General features: G+C 38.8%; 1 protein-coding gene across 1 annotated transcript in view; it reads left to right on the top strand.

Moving 5' to 3' along the window:
* The window catches only part of PCNX2 (pecanex 2), a 151,371-nt gene that overhangs the window by 27,801 nt on the left and 98,463 nt on the right, over nt 1-25,107 (top strand). Inside the window, 7 exon segments of the mRNA XM_054514349.1 lie at nt 7,205-7,340; nt 10,398-10,540; nt 11,683-11,836; nt 11,934-11,966; nt 18,659-18,830; nt 23,781-23,891; nt 24,471-24,562. Of these exon segments, the coding sequence (XP_054370324.1) occupies nt 7,205-7,340; nt 10,398-10,540; nt 11,683-11,836; nt 11,934-11,966; nt 18,659-18,830; nt 23,781-23,891; nt 24,471-24,562 (841 nt within the window).

The following is a 25,107-nucleotide window of genomic DNA, read 5'->3' as shown; positions in this document are numbered from 1 at the left end:
TTAAATCTTGAGGAGGTTTTTATGTTGTAATTATCACCAAAAGTAGGTAATTCCTTTTCCATCATAATCCCCACTTTGGTGGGTGATTCTTGTTACTGAGTTTGGTAAATTATTTAAACATTGGCAGGGCTAATCAAGTCCCCAGTTATTGTCAGTGTAATTACCCTGACCCCACTTTTGTTTGTTGGCTTGCCAGCAACACCTCTTGCCAGCAGTCCCAGTGGAATGGATTCCCTGCTGAGCTGATTGCATCTAAATTTGATGCTCCCATTACTCTGCCAAATTCACCTCTAGCCATAAATTGCTTTGTGACAGGCTTTGACAGAAGTATAAACTCTATTCCCAGCTCATAGATTACGTTAGAAATTAGTACAAAAAGACCATTTGAATCTATTCTGAAGTGAGTCACCAAGACATGTGGTGGAGCCTGGCTTTCCTGGAGGTGGCTGAACAGGACACCTGCTTGCCCTGAGTCTTGGTGACATGGGGAGACAAAGCCATCACTCCAAACATCCTCCTTTCCCCCTCCTTCACCTAGATTTATATGCTGAGTGCCATATTGTAGGGAATGTCCCTCTGGTCAGTTGGGGTCAGCTGTTCTGACTTTGTCTCCTCTCAGCTGCTTCTGCACCCCCAGCCTCCCCACTGATGGGGTGCTGTGAGGAGCAGGAAAAGCCTTTGGGGCTCTGTGCAAAGGCTGCTCAGAAATAGCTAAAAGATACCTGTGTTATCAACACCATTTCCAACACAAATCCAAAACATAGCTCCATACCAGCTACTATGGAAAAGTAACTCTAGTCCAACCAAAACCAGTACAAACAGAAAGAAGGATTACCCAGCTCTTAGCAAAAAGCACCTTTATCTTAGTTGCAGATTCTCCTTACTGTGTAACACTTGAGCTTTCATTTGGAATAAATGATATATAAAATCCAGCTTGCTCTATACCTTAAAAAAAAATATTCCAGTTTGAGCCTTATCCTGATTTCTTGGTCATGTATATTTTAATTTACCTGTAAAATTATTAAAACACCACCGTTTGTAGGATAAAATTATATTCATGTGTGTTTCATTACTACACCATGGCTCAACCATACCAGTTCAATCATGCATTCATATTGCACTTTCCAGACATGTTCTGTCTGAGCAGTTGATCCTCTGAACTCCTCACCTTTTTCAGATGAGGCTCTGACATTGAAACCAGGCTTCTAAAAAGCTATGTTATAGCTAAAATGTTTTGCAATACAGATAGACACCTCCATTTAAAACAATTACTTATATTTTTTTTGCTTGTTTTGAGAATAGTTTTATTTTTGGTATCATTGGGGCAAAAAGTTTAAAAGTATTTGCAACAAACTAGTGGCTAACAAGTACTAAAAAAATAATTTAAGGTACCTGTCAGTACAGATGCAGAGTGCTGGTGTTTCTGGCCCTGGGCAAAAGAGAGAATGTCAGATCAGTGAGCTAACTTATTTGATTTACGTTCTCACTCCAGAATAAGCTGTTTGAGTGTGTTATTCTATATGAAAGTCTATCTGAATGCCTTAGTGGTACTACATGTCTCCTTCATAAATCCACTAATATTTAGAATGTTCGCTGCTGGAAAATTCCCTGAACCTTTGAGGTTGTTTCTCATAGGAGAGAGTAGATTTTTTGTTTTGGTGTTTCAAAATGTTTTAGAATGTGACCAAAAAGTGTGTCACTAAAGCATCTTTGTATTTCTCAGCAAGGTGACCCAAATAAACAGTCCCCCACTGCTCTTGTAATTAGCTGCTGAATCTTAAAGATTTCTTAATGCTCCTTGTCAGGTTGTGGAGTTCTGCAGCTGAGAATGTTTTGAAATGGATGTGACAAATATTACAGAGTCCTCTTTGGGATTCAGTGGTTTCAGATGAGCTGCTCCCCTGGGCATAGAGCTGCTTGAACACAGAAATGAGCAGGGGGTGTGCACTGAAAATCGTAATGTTTATGTTGTAAGGAAGCCATGGATTTTTCTGAAAAGTACTCTCTACAAACTTAGTAGCACTTTCCTTATGGCTTGCAAGGGGCAGGAGGAAACCCTTTTGTTAAGCTTGGCCAGTTAAAAATCCTTTCCTTTATTTGTGTAGGGGTTTTTAGCCCTGCTTTCGTTGAGCACTGGGCAGGGACACGAGTGTTTTCAACAGAATGAGACTCAGAGGTGAGAGGGGACCATGCTGCCACATGATGGCAGCAAAATCCTGCTCAGTACTAGGAGTTTATGGAGTGCTTTATGTGTTGGGACTGGTTTCTGTCCCATACCCTGCCTTCCCACAAGGAGAGCAAAAAAGAATGTTTTAAAATATTTTGGAGATAACACAACTGTGGAAGCTATTAATGCACTAATTCCAATAAGGCTGCATCTTCTCAAAATGAATCCTCTAGTTTATTAACTAACACATACTGTTTGTTTTTAAAGTTTTTAGGATATTTATCTTTGCTTTGAAATGTAATAGGCTTGCAAATTATCATTTTACATGCTTATTAGCAACATGAAAGTATCTGAATACTGGAAAGTAAGAGTGTACTAAATGGACCCCATTCTTACCATTTGAGTAAGAAGGAAGGCATTAATCACTTCCTGCCTTCATATTGACCACAGTGCCTTTGGGAATGTGCTTTACAAGGCCTTTCTGTCCATCTGCAGTAGTTGACTTTATATGTACCACTGCTTGTTTTGCAGTCTATTGCAACACTGCAACAGTGATCTGATATCTTTTCTGCCTATTATGCCAGCATATCACTACATCCAGCTTTCACATTCTGTAAACTCAGATACTCTGCCTTATTGTCATTAAAGGTGTTATTTTTGCTAGTAAAACAAATGCCAAAAATTATCCCCAAATCCTGTAGTAAAATGTGTTTAAATACACATTTGTACAACTAGAAAAATATGAACATTTAAGAGAGATTTTGTCTTTAGCTTGACCTGCCATGAGATGTAAGTACTGAAGAAAGTTAAGATGCACATTCTGAATTAATTTTACACTTTATGAAACTGCTAAGTCTTACCAAAAAAAGTGAACAGTGCTTCCTCTTTGAGTTTTTTATTTTCCTGTGATTGGATTTGTCGCATAATTATCCACTGCTAATCCAGCTATCACTGGCGTATTTCAAACTTCTTACATGCTCTGAGATGCTTTTTAGTGTAAGTCTTGTTATTTGGAACTGTAAGCCATCGTTTTCTTAAAAGAAGCAACATCCACAACTTTAGTGGCTTTTAGTGTCAGTCTTGAGCTGTGCAGTACTCTGGTCAGATTGGTGCTGGCAGCTCTCTAGTGGAGACCTAATGAGCAGCATCAGTTCAGACAGCTACATTTGAGCCACAAACTGACTGTTTTGAAAGAGCACAAGGGTATGGGTGTGCTGAGTCCCTGCTGTGTTGTCAGCCTGCTAGGTTTTGTACAACCACGTCACTCAGGTCTCAGTTCTGTGCTTTTGGGTGTACCTCAGACCAGTACTCCAGAAGCAGTTGCTTGTTGGATGTGCAGGAGGAGACATTTCTAACTCTGAGCTGCCTTCTGGCTCTTCCCAGCCGTAGCTGCTTACCATCACCTAAGGGCAGTATTTTAGGGAGTATTGCGCACAGCTTTCAGCTGTATTATTTATTATCACTATGATATTTATTACACACTGTAAACTCTGTAGTGACCCAGGCAGCTTTCTTAGGCAGTCCAATGTGATCTTTCTGGTTTTTAGCATGTGCAGACCTGTCTTCTCTCCAATATGCAGGTTAAAATGAAATTTAACCAAGACCTGCAAACCAGCTTTGTTAACAGGGAATTCTTTGTGGTCTGCCTGTATAATGAACTCATGGAGGGGATCAGACCCAAGGCAAAATAATCCTAACAAAGGTGATGACTTAGGCTGGATTATGTTTGAATGGCTAAGGCCAAGTTGTTGATGGTATAAGGCGACAGGCTAAACAGAGGGGGAGAAGGAAGATTTTTCCAGCACTGAGTGGTTATACTGAAACATTCTATGTGTTAATATGGTTGCTGCACTGTCTTGTGCTTACTGAGTGTTCTTACAAAATGGGATTATGAGCCAGAAAAAAATTCCTGGTTTTATACCCAATTATCAGTAGAGGGTGCTATGTTGCTTTTGAATTTGATCTGCGTATGTTATATGTTTATCAAAGATATTTTTAGTTAATAATTTATTACTCAAAATTTAGTTCAATTATACCTTTGCTTACATTAGCAGTGCAGTTTACTGTGATAGATCTTGATAATATTAATTTGATTCTGCAAATGAACAGATTTTCTATTTAGCAAGATTCTGTGTTATACTGCGATCAGCTCCGTTTAATGATTTTATGATTAGAGAGTGTTTGGCTCCTATTTGTATATGGTAATACATTTATGGAATCTAGTTTATGGGCTTACAAAAACACAAACACCATCATTGCATTTCTTACTGGTGTTTGCTGTCGGTGTGATAGCAATGTCATCAGATGAGATGTACAGTTTCTAAGTAGCTGTGCAAGCAATTCATCTTTGGGGGTAGCAAGTGAATGTCAGAAGGAGGTTGTGTGGAAAATAGGGATAAGGAAGACAAAAGCAGCCGACAGGAGCTGAAGGAAATGGAAGATGAGGAGAGAATAGGAAGGTACAGAGAAATGAAGCTGATGACTGCCAGATGACAGATTCTGATTTTGGATTTGTTGCTTTACTAGCTCTGCCTTCCAAACTTCTCTGCCCTAATTGCTTTTTCAGGCTTATAAAGTTTCTGACTGTTCCCCACAGTCAGAGTCCCGGCTGCTTGTGGTCTCCTCTGCCACTTGCTGAGAGATGGAGCTATGGATTTTTGATGCGAACCCAAAACAGACTATGGGCCCTCTTGGCTTTTTGGTTAACTTCAAGTCTGGTGGTAGATGATTTGATCTTCGAGGTTTATTCTTGGAAGAAGGCTTATTAATAAAAGATTGTTGATTTCTGAGAGCTGATAGACTCCTCTGGTATTCTGTTCCATCCATCTGTCCTTCTGCCATTTCCATTTTTGGTGAATGTGAGATTAAAGATGTGGTCCGATCTCAACATACTTTTGGCTTTTGTAGAAAGACAGCTAAAGATGCAACAATTTAGTGAAGATTGACTCTTCATTTAGGAAGGAATGAGCAACCACTGTTTTATTCCCCTGCTCTTTTGTTGAGTCACCTTTTGGGCAGGAATTCCCAGGCCAGTGTTCCTGCATAGCCTGGGCTAAATTTGCCTACTTCTTGCTGTGAGCAGGGAGACTCAGGGTTGCACCCATAATGATAAGGAATGGGACAGCTCATCCTGAGGAAACAAACAAACAATCCCTTGCCTTCCTTCTGACTGGGCAAGGTTGCTCTGTAGTCCATATCTGTGGGAATCTTACTCCTGGGAGACATTCCTCAAGGCTTCCTCCATTTTCCTCCTGCTTGAATCTTCTGATTGTGATCCAGGATCTTGGATGAGTGCCATCCCTTCTGTACTGTTTTGTTAATAACTGCTGACAAAGGAGATGATTCTTACAGAGGGCAGCCTTGTGGCTGGGACATCAAGTGGGTTGTGGTGGACCGTGTTCTCATTTGCTAGTGCTGTCCAAAGGGAACATGACAGCTTTCCTGACTCTGGGGAGTGGATCATGCTGCTGTCTGCAGCAGGAGGAGTGTGGTGTGCAGAGGAAGCCATGAGGGTCAGAAGTATGGGTGCTTTCATTTCTGCTCAGCTGAGACTTCTGCTGGAGTGGCAGATGGTGAATATCAGGTCTGGAATTCAAGTCTGATAGCAATCAAGGCTTTGAAAACATAAACTACCTGGCTGAGAAACCAGAGGCAGGATGGCTCCTCTGCTGACATCCCAAGGCTGATTGTGTTCCTGTTGGTCCAGGCAGAGCTATCAAATCTTGGAGGGGAGGAAAGAGTGTATGCATTTTAACCTGTTGGTGTGGCACTTCAGCCCTTCTTTAAGTAATCCAGACACTGAGCTGTGTTCCATAACAAGGCTAACCCACTGCAGCTGAAGTTAACATCCAGTCATGTGCAGGACAGCCACAATTTTAATGCTTTAACAAGGGTTACATAGGAGCCTTTTTGAACTGGCAACCAAAGGCAAGGAAAGTTGAGTTAACTAAAATTAATAAGGTGCCTTTGGGGCAAATGTAGGGTATGCAAGAGGAGGGTTTTAATCTTTGCACTGCCATAGGCTTCCTGGCTGACTGTAGACAGATTGCTCTAGTTTCTTCCTGCTTGTCTTTATGCAAAAAAAGAACAACAGATATTGACTACCTTGCATGAGCACTTAGGTGCTTTCACCTCAAGTAGATACAAAAGTAGTAAGAGCCCAAGGCAGGTATCCAGAGGCAGTGGGGCAATGAGCTTGGAGCAGAGCACTTGATGTATAAATCCCATTTGGAAGATAATTAGAAAGAAGCATTCAAAATAGATCTCTTCCCCAAGTAACAATTATTTCACTTCAATAAAGTTGTCTCTGTAACCCAGTCAGTCATGTCATGGTAACACGATTTCTGCAACCCAACAGGCACTGCTGCTCTAAGTGCAGATTTTCACAAGTATTTAGGTACTGTACTACAACACAAAACAGGAAATGTGAGGGAAAAACAATAAATAGTATCTTGCTCAGGGCCCTCCCAGGGTGAATTTGCACTCAGTACATGGGGGATATCCTGAATTATCCTTATGTGAATTAGCTCATATATTATTATCCTGGTTGGGCAGAAGGAAGTTCTTGTAGCCTGAATTCTCAGCAGGGTAAATCAGTACTCACCGAATTCAGTGCAGGTGAAACTAGACTAGCTTGGTACCTAAGTGAGCTTGTTGGAAGCTATTGTGGGATCTCTGCAGTATCTACTTTGCAGTTTTGCTCTGTAGATGTGCATCTCTAAACTTAAATTGTCAATGGACAGAAAAAGGCACTTGTGAAGTGTGATTCCTTGAGGGTGTTCATCTCAAAATGAGAAAAGCTGTGATACAGAAGTATCTGTTTTTCTGTGGTGGATGTAGTAAATCAAGTGTATCTGAATTTGGGTGTTGACTGCTTTGTGGATCTGTACTAGATTTCAGATATGAAGGTGGAAGGTTCCCAAGTCCTGTGAGCCAACCAGTAGTGTAATTACAGGCTTTCTCCTGTAATATTTCAGAATTGTTAAGAAGATATTGCTGCTTAAAACAATCTCTTTCTTTCCTGTCCTCTGTGCACAGTGAAATACAGTTCAGCTCCTCCAGTACTACCACTTCAGAGAGCCAAGAGCCATCTTCTGGGGATCAAGCAGCCAGCGCGCTTCAGCAGCAGCTCCTGCTGATGGTGGCCAGAAGGACCCTTTCAGAAAACCCACGGGTACACTGTTATATCTGAGTTTCTAGCATCTTGATGAACTGCTCAATGAACAAAGGCTGCAGGCTTGTTCCTGAGACAATTTTGTTGTTTTTGCTATACTGCTTTTCCTGGTTATTGCTCATGTGGGAGAAGATGTGTTTTATGTTGATGGATGCAACTCAGCTGTTTTCTACTGACACTGAGTAGTGTCCTAGGGGACTATTTAAAGACTCAGTCACCGAAAAAGTTCATACTCTATCTTCAACCATATTTCATTTGGAAGAGGACACAGCTGTTAGGATTTTAGACACACCACCAGATTTTAATAGTATGAAGTGTTTATTCCAGAGTCATTGCTGTCATAAAACTTCATGTCTGGTTTCACTTTTCTGAATTGGGCAACCAGGCCTCTGACTGTTTGCTGTGGAATGTTGAAGCCACCTCCTCAATGCAGCTAGTAAAAGAAAAAGGCCCTCAGACTTCAGTTTGCATGGTCTTATGTGGACATGAACTTTACAGTGTTTGGGGTCTGTGATTTATATAATCTGTTTTTACAATTTCTTTTATAATACCTTTGACTTTCTCTCTGCCATGGCAAATTTTAGTTTGGTATTTATGAATAACAGTAAAATGACAGTTAATTGCCTTTCATCTTAGATTTCACTAGCTTTTCACTAACTGGAATGTTAAGCTAGTAGTAACTTGTATAAAGGAACTATTTTAAACTAAAAATCGGTAAGTTGTCCCAAATAGTGTCTTTCATATTTGGACAGTGTCTTCCATCTAAAGGCTTTGATGTTTTCCAGATATTTATAGTCCTGTAAACTGCCTGTAAATTAGAGAACAATTGTCATTTCTTCTTTCTCTTTGAGGAAGACAGCTCCTCAAGGTCACATTAGCAAATTTGTAGCCAGGCCAGGCAGTAATTTCAGGATGTCCTGGTTTCTGAAATTTTTTTCCTAAACATGAAATTCTGAGCCTACATAAATCAGGAAAAGCATTGACATTGATTTCAATGAAGCTAGGGCTTCAGGCTGTCGCTGACACCGTATAAATTTATGAAGTGAATTTTTATAAGCCCTTTTTTGATAGGAGAAATAGTTAGACTTGAGTAGCTTGCTCAGGGCTAGTCAGAGAGTTTCCCAAATCCAGCTCAAAAATCTGACTCCCACCTAAGCAGTGCAAGACTCACACAGAGGATTTCATCCAAAGGTTGCAGTTCCTCAGGAGCCAAAATGTTCACTTATGCTCTCAGCTAAAGGCATGTTAGGCTGTGCTGGGGACTCAATGATCAGATCCTTAGGTGTTTTTAGTGAACTCTCTGCCACCGTTTTGATTTGTTTTATCTAGTTATGGTGAGCAATCTACATTAGATGTGTGAAGTTAATGACTGCAGCAGTCTGAATTTTGCTTTACTTTCTGTTGGGTAATAGGACCCAAGAGAAACAAAACTGTGCCAGTATTAGCAACTATAATATTTTAAAACATGGTTTTTTTCTTTAAAAATGCCCTGACCCCATGTTTAAGTTACTTTTTAAAGTAGTAATAAAAATATTAAAATTTGGACGATATAAACTACTTTCAGACTTTAAAGTCAGCATAGTGAAAGGATTGCAATTGGTCTCATGGATTTTTAAGCACTCAGAATTGTTAATAAAGGAAAAAATGCTAAATAGCCCAGCAACCCCTTGCACATCTCAATGCTCAGAAGTATGAGGGATTGTCCTGCACTACTAGCAATTCAGCTCCATGGCTCTGCATGGCTGTACACTTTTAGTCAATTGGAGGCATGAGGTTAAATGCCTAAACTTGAATTTCTTTCTCCAGAGCTTATGCTAGCCTGTTTCACCTCATGTTTGCCAGCAGACTGATGATATCTGAGTTGTTTCCCAGCTGATGCACAGAAGTACATTGTCATGTGTAAACTCTGTCTAAAACTCCTTTTCCTGGAAAGGGAAGATTAGAAATGATTCCAATATTCTGAGGAAAAAAATGTAACAATTCCTTTGTGCAGGTGGACAGGTTGTTTAAAAAACTGTGCTTTGCTAACAGTTATGATTCTAAAATCAATTGCTTCACACAGAAATCCCCTGCCCTGACTAAGAATGTTAATCTAACATAGATAACTCTAATATAGACATTGCCTAGAATTCTATAATAAGTATATTTGTTGATTAATTATCTTTAAGGAGGGGCAGGTAAAAGGCTGCCTAGGAGGAGATAGAAAACCACTGGAATTCACAGTAATTTGAAATCTCAAATTCTTCTACTTAGAAGAAAAATGATTGATTATTCCCCCTCCATAACATCAGTAATGATGTACTTCGTAAAAAAATCACTGCTTTGCAGAGATTTTTTTCATCTGTTGTCTAGCTTTGCAGGCCTGGCTGATGGTCTGCAGATAGTTGGAGGGGAGTTGTAGAGAAGAGTTGGAAAAAGCCTTAGAATCTGGCAAAAGCAATATTCAAAAGGGTGGATTTATGATTATGATGGTATAATTAGAGACACTTAAATTAGTGCTGTTTATGCTCTTTGTGCTTGTTTGCAATTTTTTTTCCTCCTCTTGCTGTTCTTGAGGAGGCACACCTGATGTGGTATTCAAAGCATCTCTGGAAAGATAAACAAAGCTGTGGTCTGGAAAAGTTGATAAGTCATACCTCTAGACTTTAAGGCTAACTTTTTTTTTTTTTCTTATTTAAAAGGAAGGATTTGTCCTGTCATGTTTTTGTGATGTGCTGTAATTAGCCTATGCATGGGAAAATCTAAAAGAAACTTTAGACGTGTACTGGATCTGGACTAAAAAATAATTAATTTTTAAATGAACATTTAGTATTACTTTTTAAAGCATATTGTCACTATTGAGCTACATAATTAAATAGCTTCTGTTCTTCTGCAACAATTAAGCTAGTGTGATATTTTTATTTTTAATTTAAAATTAAGAAAATAAATATGCTAATATACTCCCACTACCCCTTTTAGTTAAAAAAAAAAAATCTGATGTAAATTTGGCCTTTTGGACTCCTGTTTTGCTGGCAGCTGTGTGAGAGAGTTTTGTGTATTTCTTGTTTGTTTTTATAGCAGCCCAGCCAGGACCCTGAGGATTCTTCATGTTCTTCAGCACAAAGGAAGCTGAACAGGCAGTTTTACAGATTTGTTATATTCCCTGGCAAGTGGATTAAAGTCTGGTATGATCGTCTCACCTTGTTGGCATTGTTGGACAGGTAAGCTTGGTTTTTTTAGAAAAGCTGCTCTACGTAATGTTAAGGTGGGCGGCTCTTCATGTCCAGAAAGCAGTGCTGATCACTAGAGAAGGAGAATTCAGGTTGAGTAGATAGGGGTGTTTTTGCTTTAAGTTGAAGTTCAGGGTTGGTTTCAGTGGTTCTTGCTACCCTTTGTCTTCAGGTAGAGACTTTGATTCATGTGAGTGCCAGGCTTGTAGACTAGTCTGTAATTTGACTCACAGATGTTACAGATCCAATGATTTCTGATGAGAAAATCAGTAGTAGAAGAGTCCCAGGGTATTGTAAACCAAGTACTCCAATGTTTAAAAAAAGAAAATGATTTACAGAATGGTATTCAGGTGAAGGGTTTTTTTTTGAGCTGCTGCATCTGTTCCAGTTCATTTGTCTCTGCTTCTGTTGGTGGTGCTGTGCCATATGGGTTAACATGGACTCCACAGCAGAAGTTTCAGATGGCAGTTTTACCTGATGCAGAAATCAGGCTACATGTCAGGGAGTTTCAAGTCCAGAGCAGATATTTACTTATCTGTAGTGTTTTATCTCTATGTTTCAATTGCATGGAAATCTTTTCTGCTGATAAGCTCTTTTGTTGCAGCCTGAATATTGACACTGGTTTTTTATCTCAGTTTCCATGTTCTAACAGAATAGATAAATAACACATCAGATGACAGATTTGGTCTTTCATCCAGTTCTTTGCTGTCAGATGTATATTTTTCATTAATGGAATGCCTTATTTCCTCATTTAAAAGTGTTTGGGTATTTGATTTTATTTGTAGTTGTTAATGTGTTGGGGTTTTTTTGTTTTGTTTGTTTTCGCTTTTATAAGCATACGCTTTTCTACACTCAAATCATCTCCATTGTGGAATTCTAATTGGAAAGTGAGATGGGAAGGGATGTTAGACTTCAGTGCATATGGCTTTTTTTTCCTGCAACGTTTTAGCTATCATTTTGGGTAAGGTTTTTGGCATGGGGATGAAATACTGTTGAACATGGAAATGTAGTTATGGGATCCAGTGAACTCTGATGGCTGCAGCACTCACAGCTCATAGCAGCTACAAATGCACCTGCCTTGCTCTAATGAATCTACAAATATTTGTACTTCTCCAACACTTTTATTCACATAGGACAGAAGATATAAAGGAAAATGTGTTTGCTGTCCTTCTAGTAGTTCTTGTTTCACTTCTTGGATTCCTGACTCTGAACCAAGGCTTTTGTAAAGACATTTGGGTTCTGTTGTTCTGTCTCGTAATGGCCAGCTGCCAGTATTCTCTCCTCAAGGTAGGACTCAAGTTCATAGCCAGTTGCTGAATTCTCTTCTAACTTCTACAAAGAAAAAATCCTGTAAGCAAACCTTTTTTTTCTGTTTTGTTTTTAGAGTGTTCAGCCTGATCCTGCTTCGCCCATACATGTAAGTCTCAGTCAGTAAAACAAGTCTTTCTCCTCTATTATCTCTTGTGTACTGTGAAACAGCTGGCTGTTCAGTGAAACACAGGTATTAGCTGTTTGCTGTTCTAGCTGATTTATGAAAAAGAAAAATACATCTGTGATTTCAAGACTTTGTACTAAGTTTAATTATTTTTAAGCTATTTGAATTCATCACTGCTATTAGAAAAGTGCTTTTTCTTTAAGTTAATATGTGCAGTGAATATTCATCTGGACTATCTTACTGATGTTGGATCCTGTGACATCACACAAACCTTTTCTTTGCTTTCCTTTAGAAACAGGCAGAAAAGAGCAGAAAAGTTCCAGACTAGCAGCTCAGTCGTTGCTCAGTTGGGATTTTTTTTTGTATTTTTTTTTCTTTGAGACTGGGGATTGATCATTTTATTTTTTAAATCTGCTACTGAAAAATTATTTATTTAAAGTATTATTAGATCATCGAATGACACAGGTGTTTTCCCTGTTACAATATGGTCACAGTTTCTGTGCTTGTGTCCTGAAGAAATCGCTGAATCTTTGGGTGAATGCAGGATATAAGGACCCTTGCTGATTGCTATGGGTTTTTTTATTGGATATGTCTAAGAAATTGAACTCTGATAACCAGTTCTTTACACAAGTCTGTCCTTATTATAGGACTGTTCTAGAGGCATCATCCTACAACTTCAACTTTATCACTCCACCTATCATGGTGTCCTAGCATTTTTGATTTGTGGATCTTGGAAGACATTTCAGTGGCCATAATGCCTTTTCCTTTCTTTTACACTGGGTGCTAGTTGCTTATGTTTCTTATTTAGCTCTTGGAATATTTTTGAGGATGTCCTCTCTTCCCTCAAGTTTCAAAAATGACATGTTGAAAACTTCAGGTCTGTTGGATCAGTTCCCTTTGGCAGGGTGCAATTATTTTTGTCAGTTTAGAGGCTAGAAGTACAGGCTGAACTTGAAATTGATGTTTTTTCTATAGGTATACTGCACACTTCACTAGCTGGATTTCAGAAGATTCTCAGTTTCTCTTTCATGGCAACTATTTAGGGGTGAAGTTATGGGTTTTGGTTATAATGCATTCATAGGAAATACCTGTCTGCATAAAAAGTAGAGAAAGGTAATAAACAGCAACTTACCCATTGTAGGGTAATATTTTCAATACATTAGAGAAATAGTCCAATCTCAGTGAAAAGTTGGGGGATGTTGTGAGTAAAATAATATAATTTGTCAGCCCAACTGGCATCTGTCTAGATATAATAATGTGAACTGTAATCAAGTAGTTTGCACTTAATCAGACATTAGTAGTGTGTGCATTTGTTTAAAGTGGGGGGCAAACAGTTTAGTCAAAACTTCATTATGAACCTCTCCAGCCCATATGTTTTTATAGTGTTAAACCTAAGGTAGTGTTTAAACAGAACTTTTTTTTTGGTGCAGAATCCAGGTCTGAATTTCAGGTTCTCACAGGACTATTACAAGTGTTATTTGCTGTATTGTATTGTGTAAGTCATGCAGCAATGGAACAAAGTAACAATAGGTGTATTCCCATATTCCTTTTCTTTCCTAAAACTTTATTAGGGATACTCTCTTGCAAACTTTTTGTGCACTATACAAACTACAATAGAAATAAAATTTAGAAAGCTTTTCCGCTAAGGGTTTTAAAGGTAGAGGTGTTGTCATGCTAAAATAGAAGATTAGCAATTTCTACATTATAACTTTTTAACACAACAGGTATTTGTAAAGGCTTGCTTGAGCTACTAAGCACCTCAGAAACAGGAGAATGAGTAGGCAAGAAGAAATACCATGTACTGTTTCATAATTCATGTGGCTGCATTAAATTTGAAGACAATAATGTCTCTTGATGTTAATGTAAGGATAGAGAACAGCAGAGTGATTGAAGAATGATCAGTATCACACCCATGAATGAAAATGCAGATGAGATTTTTTTGAGTTTGAAACAAACCATTATGAGCCTCAGATCTGCACAGTGAATTAAGTTCTCTTCATGGATCCATGAGTAGCCACTATGCCTTATGTTATCCACGGCTGCCAAGGAGGTTCCAAACTTCTTCCCTATATCATGTGCAGAGTTTGTTTCTGTTTAATGTGACTTTGTCATCTCTAGCCTGTAGCATTTTGAAAGATTGCTTTAAAATAGCATCCAGTGAGTTCAGAAAACACAATGCCTAGAGATGCCATAAGCTTTTGTTCCAAACTCCCCCTGAGTGTATTCACTTGCTGCTGTTGAGGAAAGAGCTTTTATTGTTGCTGCAGGTTTAGTACTGGTGGCTGCTTCAAGATGGGAGTCCAATTTTCCTGTCAGCTGGAGTTTTAGCCTTTTCAGTTCTGGTCCACTGGGAGCTGGTGGCCTTTAAGTGCTGTTTACACAGGGGTATGTGGTTCTGGGATAGTGAAATTTGGGAGCAGCCTCCTCACTGGAGTGGTGGAAAGAAGAAAATCAAGTCCTTTCCAAAGTGTGTTATATTTTGCTGTTAGTCACCTGATACAAGCAACCTGCTGGTGACTGCAGGGTATTAAAATTCAGAGATCCAAGAGATCCTTGTCATGTGCACTGAAAGATTTTAGAAAAACCTTAGGCAAGGTTTTACATTTAGTAAATGGCTCTATAGAAGGATCAGGAGAGCTTGTCTCTAAGAACCTCATAAGACACCTGCAAAGCTCAGCATCTAGCTCAGGCTTACAAAGGTATTTGAGCTTGAAAGATTGCAGTCATGCTCTTAACAAGATTTAGGGAATCTCTTACATATATTCATTGTCTCAGTCCTGTTATGTCCCAAAGCAGATAGCTAACTCAGTTGTGTAGCTACCACAGGCAGTTTCCTAAATCCCATAAGGCACTTATGAAGTATTTGTAATTTGTCCCTGTAAGCTTTTCTGTAGAACTGAGCACGTGCACATTTCTTTATATAAAAAAGCCTTCTGTCTTTCTCCTTTTACATGTGTGCACCCACAAACAAAAAAAAATCCATTAGATATTTCTAAAATTTTTCTATCAAGATGCTTTGCAGTCAAAACTACTGTTGTAGTAAATTGAAGTGTTTGTGAAAATACTCCTTGTTGAAAGTCTTCAATATTGTTTTAGAAATATGAGATGCATCACTGCTGTGTTGGTAAGATGTGAATGTGTATCTGAAACATATTAATGAGAAACATGGACATGAAAAAAGTGACTTTTTTTAGCAGACTGTGGGAAGGGAAAAGCTTTCACTGACATTTTTATCAGTGAAGGAAAAAAAAAGATTGTTTAACAAATGAGATGTAAAATATAAAAGGAATTCTGCTTCATTATTTAAATTTTTCTAAACAAGAATGCAGAGTGGAATCATTTCACCAAGATTAAATCAGTTTTGCATGTCAAAATCTGGTGAGCTTGCTTAGTAAAACAAAATGAACCCTTAATATCTAAAAGAGCTTGTTAAACAAGTTGTGCTGCCCATTTTGGTGAAGGGCTGCCTAGCTTTGTCTGTCAGGGGCAGGTACAGGAGGGCTTTGCTCCTATTTTTCTGTTTGTTTCTTTCTAAAACCTTAAAAAATTAAGTTTCATGTCTATTCCCTGGCTGTGACTTTTGGGAAGTGATCTTCTCTGTCCCAGAAGGTGTCCACTGTTGCCCTCAAACCAGTCCTGTCCCAAATAATGCCCCTCACATGAAGCATGTAAATGACAGTGAAATACCACATTAATACTTGTGGCAGTTCCTCTTTCTTCTGTTGTGTTGCATGTTCCTCAGATGTGGGGACTGGAGTGTTTGCTGTGCTCTAGGAAGCTCATTCAGCTTGAGCACAGCCCAAGTAGTGCAGGAGCTGTGCAGACACTGCCCTTCTGAGTGCATTGCTGCTGCATTGCTTTGCTTCTGTTGATAAGGTTCTAGAAAGATTTCAAGATTCTGTCTCATTACCCACCACCACCACCTGAAAAACAGGGAAGGTAGTATTTGTTCACATTTTGCAGCTTTCAGAAAGCCTCTGGAATCTGCTTCCTTAATCATAAGTGGCATTACTATAGTTAGCATGGTAAGAGTGATTGTATTAGTCTGTTCTATTCTAACTAAGATAGAAGTGACCTACAATGATCATCCAGTGGCACTGCCTGACCACTTCAGGGCTGACCAAAAGTCAGAACAAATTGTTAAGAGCATTGTCCAAATGCTTCCTCTAAACACTGACAGGCTTGGGGCATCAACCACCTCTCTAGGAAGCCTGTTTCTGTGTTTGACACCTTTTCACAAGGAATACTCCTGCCTGATGCTGCCATGCCATTCCCACTTACCCTGTCACTGGATGGGACAGGAGCCAGCACCACCTTCTTCACTTCCCCTCCTCAGGAACCTGTAGGGACCAATGAAGTTGCCCCTCAGCCTTGTCCTCTCCAAACTTCACAAGCCCAAAATCCTTAACTGCTCCTTACAGGACATTCCTTCCAACGATTTCACCAGCTTTGTTGCCCTCCTCTGGATGCCTTCAGGGACCTTCACATCCTTTTTAAATAGTGAGGCCCAAAACACACAGCACTCAAGGTGGGGCTGTACCAGTGCTGAGTACAGCAGGATAATCACCTCTTGACCAGCTCATGTTGCTGTGTTTGATGCACTCCAGATGCACTTTTCCCTCTTGGCTGGTGGCACTCACAGTGGACTCACATTGAACCTGCTGGTGAGCAGCACCCCCAGCCCCTTTCTGCAGGGCTGCTTACCAGCCACTCATCTCACAATTTACACTTGTGCCCAGCATTACTTCATCCTAGGAGCAGGACCTAGCATTGAATCTCATTAATCACTGCCCAGCATTCCAGTCTCTCTAGTTCCCTCTGCAAAGCTGCCTGACCCTCAACAGAGTCAGCAGCACCTCTGGGGTTGGTATCTTTGGCAAACTTGCTAAATGGTGCAAGAACTCAGCCTTGAAGAACTTCACTGCTGATGGGTCCTGCCAGATGTGGCCCCTTTCAGTGCAGCTCTTTGAGCTCTGCCCACCCTTCAGCCAGCTCTTCACCCAAAGCACTGCAGACTTCTTTAGAAGTAAGAGTTAAATATGCACTGTAATCCTAATTGAGTATGTCAGTGTTCTGCATGCGACTGCAAGGTGTGTGGAGTTAAACCTCTGGGCTTGTAGTCATCAAATCTGTCTTACCCAGCTGCCTTCAAATAATCACTGTGCAAAGATAAAACTGGCTTCCATAGGTCAAGAGGTACGACAAGAATGCAACAGAGTGTAATCACCATAAAACAGCCTAGAGTGAATGTCAGCATATAAAACATAAAGCAATTGTTTAGGTGCATATTTATTGGTCTCTTTTCCTAAGGCACAGCTCATATTTTACATAAATGAACTGAAGTTTAAAAAAGGCCAGAAAGTAATAGCTTAAATTATTTTTCATTTTTAAAGTTGTATCATTATCTTTGTGATTCTCCATGGATTGTTTTGTGGGCATGTGTCCTATTTAAAAAAAAAAAAAAAAAAAAAAAAAAAAGAAGTAGTAAAATTGAAATTTATTAAAGAGCAAGGATTTATGTCCCTGACTTGATTCATATTCTATGGATGTGAGGCATGATGTAAACCCACCAGTTCCCTGTAATCTGCCACCTTGTTAACTGATTGATCCCAAAAGAGAGTACAGATCAGTTAATAGCAATCTAACATGCAAGCTTGGCTGGCAGCCAAACAAACTCAGCCACAGTTTCAAGTCAGTAAGTAGACTCAAAAAAAGACATGATCTTTTATTATATTCACTTAAATTGCATTTTTCAAATAAGAACAGTTGCACGGCAGCTTTAAGCGAGGCAAACTTGGATTCTTCTCACTTTGATTCTGGCTTTTCACACTCTAGGAAACTTTTGACTCATCAGTGTTTAAAATGTCTTAGTTACCCTTAAGCTTGCTACCAGGAGAGCTATTAAGGTTCTTCTTAAGTGTCTGTTGGGTTCCCTGGCCTGCAGCCCCACAAAAGTGTTTTGTAGGATTAGTGGGAATCAATTGTGTGAGAGATTTATATGAAAGACATCAGACGAGGTTCCTTCCAGATCCTACTTCCTTTGGATCATAATTTCAAAGTGCTTCATAAGAAGCAGACCAGAAACTGCTGATGAGTGTCACCCCTTTCAGAAGACATGCTGATTTGCTGTCAAGTGGTTCAAAGAAACAAAAAAATTAAATTAATGAAGAAAAATCCATCCCCATGCCTCACACTGTAGCAGGCATATGCTCTATTATAGTTTTTATTCCCAGGAGTCAATTAAAAATTAAATTAATTTTAAATTTTATAAAGTAAAAAAAAAGAAAAGTCAAACCACCTGAAGCAGATGTTCATTGAAATAAAAGAAATACTGAGAAAAATTCTTTTTCTACTGAGATGAAAGATGCAGACAGATTGAGGTTTCTTTCTTCACAAAAAATGGCAACTCCTGGAATTAGTAAGTTTTGAAAGGTCCAGAAGGGTAAGTTTTTCAAAAGCATAAATGGTTGCTGGAGTCAGTCTTAACTGCTCATTGTGTCTTTTGAAAGTCTCCTCTGGAAGAAGATGAAATACTTTGTCACATTTTTATTACTAATTATTATGTATAAGTCATTAAAATATTTTGTCTGACTCCTGACCCTCTCTCCAAGTTAATGCAGTGCATGCAGTAGAAGAATGAATATAAAAGTCTAACTTTTTGGTTTTTCTTCCAGGGACACAATAAAATCATAATCTACAGCAGACCTGTATATTTTTGTATATTGTGTGGCCTTATTTTGCTGCTAGATGCTGGATCTAAAGACACAAATCCTCCTGTTTATACAATGTATGGCCTGAAGCTCTTCTCACCCAGGTCTCTCCAGTCAGCCAGAGACCATGTAATAGGTGAGTCAATGTTTTTCCTAGGACTGCAAAAAGGAATTAAGTGTGAGTCTTTGTTTTCCCATGCTGACAATCAAATGCAAGTTATGAGGCACAACCTGAAATCAAATTGATAGAAACATTTGGAATGACTTAAGATGAGGCAGGGGCAGCTGGCAACCTTCCCTCATGTAAAAGGAGTTCTTAATGAAATGAGGCTCATAGAAATGTCTCCATAGAAAACTAAAAGTCACTGATGTTATTAGCAAAAATCATTATCTGTGAAATGCTGTTCATCTGTGTAATGGCTTGTCTGTGTGGAGCAGTTACTGCAGAATAACTTGAGTTTTAAATTTAATGCCTGGAAGCTAATCCATGCCAGTTCCTTGGATGGACATCAATCTTCTGATCACCAAGTGCTTTATCTTGGTTTAGTTTAATCATACTGTCCATATGACCAGTTAGTGTGGAGCAGCCACTCTGCAGTAGCTCTTTCAACCTGTTTCCTTCTAGAATCATGTTCTGAGGTTGCTGAGGACATTCAGATATTGCCCCAAGACAGGTGTGGTGATCCCTTGGCACTGATTTGGAGTGGCCACAGCTGACATTACCCTAATCTGTCAGGACACTTGTTCCTGTTGCACACCACACTTACAGTCTATAACTGTGATGTTACACCAGCTGAGCCACAGATACAAGTGCTGGACTGCACTCCCATGTATAATGCAACACCGTTAAGGGACAAAGTGGGGAATGTGAAGTTTACTGTAAAAGTTGTGAAAATTTCCCAGAAAGCTGTGTTGTAGTGTACCAAAGATGGCCTGGTGGTTTGTGAATTTAGAACCAGGAGACCATACTGTAGCAGAAGAAACGCATTTTTGTGATATAGTGTGTAACCTTTGAGGTCTTTGTTCACCTGTGACTGTTGTACTTGCTTTTTGCCATACTCAGGTCAGACTTACTGCCTGAAGGGCATACTATTTTTAGCAAGGCTTCCTGGTCCTTAACAAGGGTACTATGGCTCCCAGTTCTTCTCACCAGAAACAGGGGAATGTGAAGAGCTGCATGCATCTCACTTATTTTAATTAGCTTCTTTCATTACTTTCCTTTGGTCTCACTTAAGTTTCTCCTTACATCTTATTTTCTCTGTCTGTCAAAGGTGAGCAGTAAAAATGCTGATAAATAATTCAGCAAGAATTCTAGATGACACTTGGGATAGAGATAAATGAAAAACTATAGCAACCAGCATAAGAAAACAAAGTGTGGTTATAAATGTGTTAATTTTGGCTGGTCTCAAAAGAGATGGCAGAGCATGTTCTTGAAGCAGGAGGGGGTGGGGGAGAGAGGAAATACAGGCTCATCTCCCCAGCTGGCATGTGTTAAATGAGAAAGAGAGAAGAAACCCTTTCCCTTTGCTTGTCCCTGTTCTTGTTTTGCCATGGTGTCTTGACTCAAGTGATGTTTGGTGCTGTGCTTTGGCTATTCCTTGCTTTGTCTCTATAGGAGCCCTAACTTCTGGCTGCTGTGAATCCTTGCAATTGTTCACAGTGCAGTGACCTCTGTAAGCCATGGCAGTCTGGCATCCTGTGTCATCTTGCTGTGCTTTTAGTGTAGATTCTCTTAGGTAATGAAGGTATAGAAGTATTTTGTTTGGGCTATAAAATAATGAGGGAAGTTGGTGACTGCAAATACCAATAAAGTCTTACTGCTGTCTTGCAGTTCTGCCTATTTGCTAGGTATTTTTATATCTTTTTATTGTTCTGTCATCGTAAAATGACTATTTAGTTTATATTTTAATCAGAATTTATTGTGGTATTTGGAGCTGATATGTTTGGAAATCAAAGAACTTTTGACTCTGTGTTTTAAGTACCAAGGAAAGGAAAAGTCTTTTATTTCAGGTGCTTATTATGGTAGAAAGCAAAAGCCATGTAAATCATAGAGCTAGTGTGATGCTGCATATCATACTCTGATAAAAGTCTTGAAGCAAGGTCATAAAAGAAATAATTGCAGATTTGTTAGATGTGTAACCTAATTACTTATGAAACATGGTTTTTAACATGTTCATTTATTTTCAATCTGCTTGTGATCTGATTCTGTTTTAAATTGGTGATGATTCTGCTATTGATTTAAATTTCTATTAGTTGGAGGTTCATTACTTTAATTCCGACTATGGTTTTCATCTTGAATTCCTTATTTCAGTTAACATTTTTGCTAGATTAACATATGAAGTGCAAGTAAGGGCACAGACAACCAACCTCAGTCACTGGGAGCTACAGGTGTGGTTAGTGACAAAAGTAGTTGTGCATTTTATATATGATAGTTCTTGTGATGAAACCATTTAAACATTCAACAGGTAAATGGAACAGTTTCACAGACAGTTTGTGTGAAGACTTAAGAATCAGGAGGTGGCAAATTTTTTTGATAGTGAGTCCTCTGCCTGCTCCTTTTAACCGTGGCTGAACTTCTGTCAAGGGAAGAAAGCCTGTGGATGTTGTGCTCTCCCATATTCATAAGTGAGAGAACAAAAAGACTATTTCTCACTGAAATAATGCCTTTTATTTTCCTTGTGAAAGAAGCATGTTTTACTACTCAGATATATACTTTTTTTAAATAATCTTTTTTTCTAAATGTCTAAAATGTTTGCAATGTGATGTTGCTGTTCTACATTGCTCAAAAGACACATATTTTCCAAAGTCATAATTTGTGTTTCTCTCTCACTCATTATTTCCCTCATTCTCATTATGTGAGATGTACTTGTTTAGAGAAAAACTGCAGTGTTAAATGCAGCAGCTTGCACAATGATCTCTTAGGGTCCAGCTTTTAAAGGGGTTGTGGGTCTCAATGAAAATGTGTGATGCTTAAAGAAATTCTTTCTGGAATTCATAATGCAATTCTGAAGGATTAATCAGTTAGTTTTATTGTCTGCATCCCAAAAGGGAATCTGCTGCTTCTAAGTGCAATCTTTTTGTAGGTGACAACTGTTTATTTTCCTGTCCTGTGTGCTCCTTGGTGCAAGATGAGATAAACTAAGCTGCCTTAGCTAAAGAAGTTGCTAGGGTTGTTCAAGGTATTAATAGAGAGTGGGTGAGGTGAGGACAGTTCTATGGTCAACTAACTTTTCCCTCCTTGTTTACATTTGTCTCTATATATCTTGGTGTACTGTCAACTCTTTAATCTCATCCTTCCTTCCATTGCTCTTATTCCACTTTCTCTGAAGTTGCTACAGCAGAGGCAATCATTTGGCCTGTAAGTCTGTAGTATAAGATGAGTTCTGGCAGTTCTGCAAGTCCTTTGCCCAAGGAACAATATCTCCTGAGAGTTTCAGCAATGTGTTTTGGGGATAGTTAAAACATTTTCAGCAGTGTGTTTTTGGGTCCCCATGGCCTGCTGAGCAGTTTTCTTTTGTGCTATTGCCTGTCTTCAAGAGTGGTCCTTGCTTGGCTTGGCATGACTTGGTAGAATATCTAAAAATGTGCAGAGTAATAGAAGAAGAAGAATTTAATATTGGCATTTTTATGTAAAACACTGAGAAGAGAGCATTTCCTCATTTTCTTACATATGGATGATTTGTGCCAGTAGTGGGAAGTAGTGCTGAAGGTGCATTGTGAATCCAAGTATACTTAAGTGAGTGCTGTCTGTGTTTAGCACTTGAACATGTCTTTTTCTCTCCTGTGTTGGGCTTTCTCAGCAAGATTTACAGTATTAGGTAGCAGCAGTGTATAATATGGTGAAGATAAAAGCTGTCAGATCAGACTTGGTGTGTTGTTTCCTTTTGGTGCAAGATGCCTTAGTAAGATGAGCTGGCAGATGTGAAATTAGCATTCAGCAAAAAACACAAACCCTTTTGTTCTCTTCTCAAAAATCTGACTGGGGGAATGGGGAATAAGTCATACTAGTGATTTGTTTAATTTGCTTTTTATGAGAATGCATAGGAGGAAACTGCAGTCTTCCTAGGATCTAAGGTAACAAAGACAAGCTTGTTTACAAGGAAGAGTGGCTGCCACACTCTCTGCCATGCAGAGCATTGTGGTACTAGTACAATGAAGCAGTAAGAATATGATTAACAATATGAGAAATGTTGATTAATGTGGTTATGTGTGTGTTTCCCTAAACATTTACACTTGGGTCAAGTGTGTGTTTAGATGCTTTGCTAGACAGTCTTGCTTAGCATTTTCTGTGGTGGAGCTGAGAGCGAATTAATGGGGAGGAGGATGGCTGGAAGTAAACAGGACTTAAGACTAACAGCAAGATTACCTGAATTATGACTCCTGCTTTTCCTTGCCATTAAAAGTAGCATTAAAATAAGCATTTCTGTTCAGAAAGAGAGTATGTAAAGCTGTAAGACTGGATCTTAGCCCTGAGTTTCTTTCCTGTTTTTAATGTTCTTTCACTACTGTGAAGTTAAAGTCCATTCTGCTGGAAGCAGGTGGAATACTGGGGGAAGCTTCACTATAGGTTTCTCCCATTTTTAGGGGCTGCTATAAGTTCTGCTCTTGATTTCTGGGAGAGGAAGGATATTGTGATAGCCAAGATATTTCAGATCTTAGCCATTAATTTTTTTTTTTGTTTATATTGAATTGTTGTAGCTGTTCTTGAACTATCTCAGATTCAAGGAAGAAGTTCCAAAGTCTGCAAATTAGAATTTCTCTACTTTGAAAGGAACAAATATAAGCTTGAAAGTATTTGAGAAACAGTAAGGAGACTATGCAATGCTATTTTTTCTGCCACTGTTTTTATCCAAAGTCAATCTTAAGGTTAACTCTGAGTTTTAGTTTCTTATGTGTAAAATGGCATTATTTATTTTGAATACATGAGGAGGAAAGTGTAATCATTGCTGGTAATGTTAAGGTCTGCTCCCTTGAATAATCTTCAGAATTTATTGCAACAATTTCTTATTCTGCTATCATTCTTTATTTTCCATACATTGGATGTGTGGCTGTGTTCTAAAATACTTTTTTTTTTTTTTTTCCTTAGTGTTTTTATATTGCTTTCCTGCAATTTCTCTTCTTGGACTTTTCCCTCAGATCAATACCTTCTGCATATATCTTTTGGAACAAATAGATATGTTGCTTTTTGGTGGTTCTGGTAAGTAGCCATCTGCCATCTTTCTGGGCTTACAACCTAAAACTAGAATATATTATTGCATGTTACATAGCACAGTGCATTTTAAAGTTCAAACAGCTAATACTATTCATCTAACAGTGAGGTGAATACTTATAAGGCCCACTTGATTGGATTTCTTTTTGCTTTTGAAAAATTGCATGCAAGTTTTTGAAACTATAGGTTGCAAATTATGGTTGATATCAAAGAGCGCTTTCCTGCCATATGTGATGTGAATCTTTACTATATTTATTAAAAAAGAAAACCTTTTACTTTCTTTTTCCGTTAACATCTAGAAAAAAAGTTTGCATTTTCCACAGAAAGGCATATTGATGAGAAACTTGATGTGTGATAAATTTTTTGTGTTATTTCAGTCAGAGATTCAAGAAGGCCCTTGAGAGATGAAGCATCGAGATTTTTTGTTAGTAGTGGGTTGGTTTTTTTTTGTTTTTCATTATAGCTTAAGTAGCTGGGAAGACTGAGATGCATCTACACTGTCGTCTTACTTTGGGTCAGAAATAAAAATTCCTCTTTCTTCCCACTTACCACATGTCTCTGTTTCAGCTGCTGCTGGGTTCGTGTCTGCATTGTACAGCATTTCCCGAAGCTTTGTTGTTCTGATTGTCCTCTATGCCTTCTGCTTCAGTGCAGTGAAGGTAAGCCAGAAAAACAGCACTGGAACAATTCAAAATTTCAAGCTGGAAATTGATGTAATCTAGGGAGACTAGCATTGTTTGGTCCTACATTGTTGTTGCTTACCAAAATAAGCTTTGCAAGCCACGCTTCAGTTTCTGCATGTTAGTTACACTGAAATAGGCCAAAACTGTAGCAGAAATTCTTAAGTAAATGTGTCTCTAATACCTGTGATTATTTATCTGCCTCTTATATGTATCAGTGTGAAATGATCCACTGAATTTTCTCTGCAAACATAAACAGCAGCCTTGACTTAAAAAGCTGCAGTCTCTGTTGACCTTCATAGCCAGGCCAAATTTGCTCATAATTCCCAGTAAGGTTTTTGCTGTTGCTTCATAACAATATGCCTAAGAACTTAAATGTTGAGCAACCAGTGGACCATCTAAGTAAGTAATATGTCTGCATTCACAGGGAAATGCAATTTAGGAATTTAAGTCTAGCCAGATGACTGGTTTTTGCCACTTTTTTCCCTAATATCCCACAATTGTTACACTAGGGATGCTGGAGA

Source organism: Molothrus ater, chromosome 3 (assembly GCF_012460135.2).
Source record: "Molothrus ater isolate BHLD 08-10-18 breed brown headed cowbird chromosome 3, BPBGC_Mater_1.1, whole genome shotgun sequence".
Lineage (NCBI taxonomy): Eukaryota > Metazoa > Chordata > Aves > Passeriformes > Icteridae > Molothrus > Molothrus ater.
The sequence above is the reverse complement of the archived record's forward strand: the minus strand, read 5'-3'. Positions and strand labels throughout refer to the sequence as shown.